General features: G+C 41.3%; 1 protein-coding gene across 1 annotated transcript in view; it reads right to left on the bottom strand.

Annotated features, from left to right (window-relative positions):
- Window positions 1-326: 326 nt before the first annotated feature.
- Window positions 327-2,654, bottom strand: part of LOC104622504 (WASH complex subunit FAM21A-like) — a 36,462-nt gene continuing 34,134 nt past the window's right edge. Inside the window, exon 30 of the mRNA XM_010289315.1 lies at window positions 327-807. Within this exon, the coding sequence (XP_010287617.1) occupies window positions 671-807 (137 nt within the window). The 3' untranslated portion in view covers window positions 327-670. The remainder of the gene's footprint in view (window positions 808-2,654) is intronic.

The raw sequence follows: 2,654 nt of genomic DNA, 5'->3' as shown, positions 1-2,654 counted from the left end.
TGAAGCACTAAGTGCTCATCTGTAACACACTCTTTCTGGTAGAGAAGTTTTAACCATTATTATTTTTACAGACCGCATTAGCTGCCAATATGAAACACCTTATTCCTATCTGGTGTCAAGTCCTGCAGTAAGATTTGTCAACTGCTTGATTATGTAAGAGGAGAAGCTGTACCTGATAACAGAACCCAGCCTAACCGTAACATTAGCTCAGTAGATTGGCAGCTGACCCAGACAAGGCATGGCAGTGGTTTTGGTTGTTTTCAAGTCATGATGCAGACATCCTTATCAAGCAGTAAAGAGGAATGTACGACAGACAGACAGACCTGGTTTAACAGACTCCATTTACTATTTATCAATTACTTTCTCTATAGATCTGTTCAATAAAACAAACTATACTTTGTATAATAGATTACTTCATTGCAGATATTGCACAGGCTATATTCAGATGGGCACCATGGAAACAAGATAGCAGGAAGTTACTGTCTTTTTTAAAAATATATAATTCAGCGCAATTAGACCAGCACAAGAGAATACTAACCATTTAAAATGGGTAATCTCATTTAAATATCCACAGCCATTTCATTTCAGCCCTACTAGATTAGAGAATCCAGAGTATTAGTACTGGACAAGGCATAAGGAAGGCTTCCTCTCTGCAACACACTCCCCTTGGCTACTGGCTTCCAAAGGCATTCAGTGGGTCATCAAACGTGCTCAGTGTCTTGCTTTCAGATTTTGCTTCTGAGGCTGCTTGGGAAGATCTGCTTTTGGGAGTGGGTATCTTGACTTGGCTGCTAGAGAAGATATCATCTAAAGGGGGGAAAAAAAGAAAATAAATTTTAATGTGAAGTAACTGCCAAACAGAAGTAACGTTGTACATTACAGTTTGCAGCATACAGCAGTGACTGCCAAGGACATTCTGTGATAAACAAATGCTTTCCTGCTGCTTGCGATTCTAGATGCATTTGTAAGGACATACGTGGGAGCTGTTAGCTGCAAGTCACATTAGGAATATTTTTTCTTCTCAGTTGAGCAGAATAATACTTATATTTTATAGTATCTTCAAGCTCTCATAAGCATTTGAGCTTAATAAATTAAACCTCCACAATTAATTCCATTGTTCAAGTGTCAGATAACATCCCTTTTATCTAGGCCATTAATAGCTGAGGAACCCTAGAGATCCAAGAACTGTGAGATTGTTGCCAAAGAAAATCAGAAGAGGAAAAGATGGTACTTGCTAGTGACTACTGTTGTGACACCCACTAATCATACGAGTCTTTAATCTACAGCACAATAAGAACACAGCATAAATCACCAGAGCACAGCTAAGATGCAAGGAGGCAGACAGCTACAACCACCGTCCAGCTGAACATTCAAAAAGTCTGTCTACAGTCCTGAACCAAGATCTTGCACCACCTTCCTCAATACAAGCATTTCTGTTATTAATAACTAGGACAAAAGTGGAAAAATATCATGTTGCTATTAAGACAGAGTTCTCTCCTGAAGGGTAACAATAGACAGAAATGAAACTCTCCAACCCGGATACCCTATGCCAGCAGCAGAGCTCACAGACCTGCAGTTCGTGCTGTGGCTAGCGCTGCTCATGTTTAGGACTGTGCTCATGGAAAGAGATGGAGCTGCTACCACGCACACGCTGAAGTATTGCCCTGAGGTCTCCTGGGTACTCACCACAGTGGCTCTCTTCCTATACACTAGGTTTTAAATTTAGAATACTCAGATTATGCAGTTAGACTATGAGGGGATAAAAAAAAGTTACAAGACTGAGATATGCGGATCACTAGTGATAGCATGTAGGTAGCACATAAATGGTCTTGAATGCCTATTAAGAAAATACAGGTCTTATACAGAAGTGAATAGCCATTTACTGGTCCAGAGTATAAAAACTAGTATCTCAGCCTTCATCATGTATCCTGACTTTACGCAGAGGCCAAGCACAGAGTGGCCTATCACAATGTGCTTGCCTTTCTCTTCTCGCTACTTCTTCCACTCCAGCACGTGTCTGCTGTTGTGCTGATCATAGGGATTACATTGGAATAATCCAGGACCGCATTTCAGCACAAGAGCAGTTTAGAAAGGCAGCAAAAGAGTAATCCCCTACTGGCATCACTCCAAAGCAAGCAGCTATCACATGGATTAGCTTCACAACAGAGGGGAAATACAGTGAGTACCATCAGCAGTAGAAGTATCACCCCCATTTTATGACAAGGCTTAAGGAATAGGAAAGTTTTGTCCATGGAAAACAGTATATGTCAATGCACAAAAAAATTCAGTGACCATTTTGCTGACTCTCCCAAACATGCAGAGAGGTGACATCAAGTTGTGTGTGTCATCAGCCATAAGGTCACTGAGGAGGCTAGGAGGATAAAGACCTGACAAAGAGTTTTTCTAATACTGCCACCACAAGCCTAACACAAATGTAGTAAATAGTGACTAGGATCTTGTGGTAGGACAAAGAAGGAAAGCAGCTTGCAGCCTCCACCCCCTCTAAACTGCACCCACTTACTGTTTTATTTGCAACAGAAAGGATCTCCTAAGGCAACAATATACAGCCCTGAAAGTGCTGCCATGATCACTTAAGACAACCCTTAACCTGAAGCACAGCCAAGTGCAGTTCCACCACTCTACTGCCAGCAGGA

This window comes from Phaethon lepturus, unplaced genomic scaffold (assembly GCF_000687285.1).
Source record: "Phaethon lepturus isolate BGI_N335 unplaced genomic scaffold, ASM68728v1 scaffold50906, whole genome shotgun sequence".
NCBI lineage: Eukaryota > Metazoa > Chordata > Aves > Phaethontiformes > Phaethontidae > Phaethon > Phaethon lepturus.
This window is presented reverse-complemented; position numbering and strand designations above follow the sequence as displayed.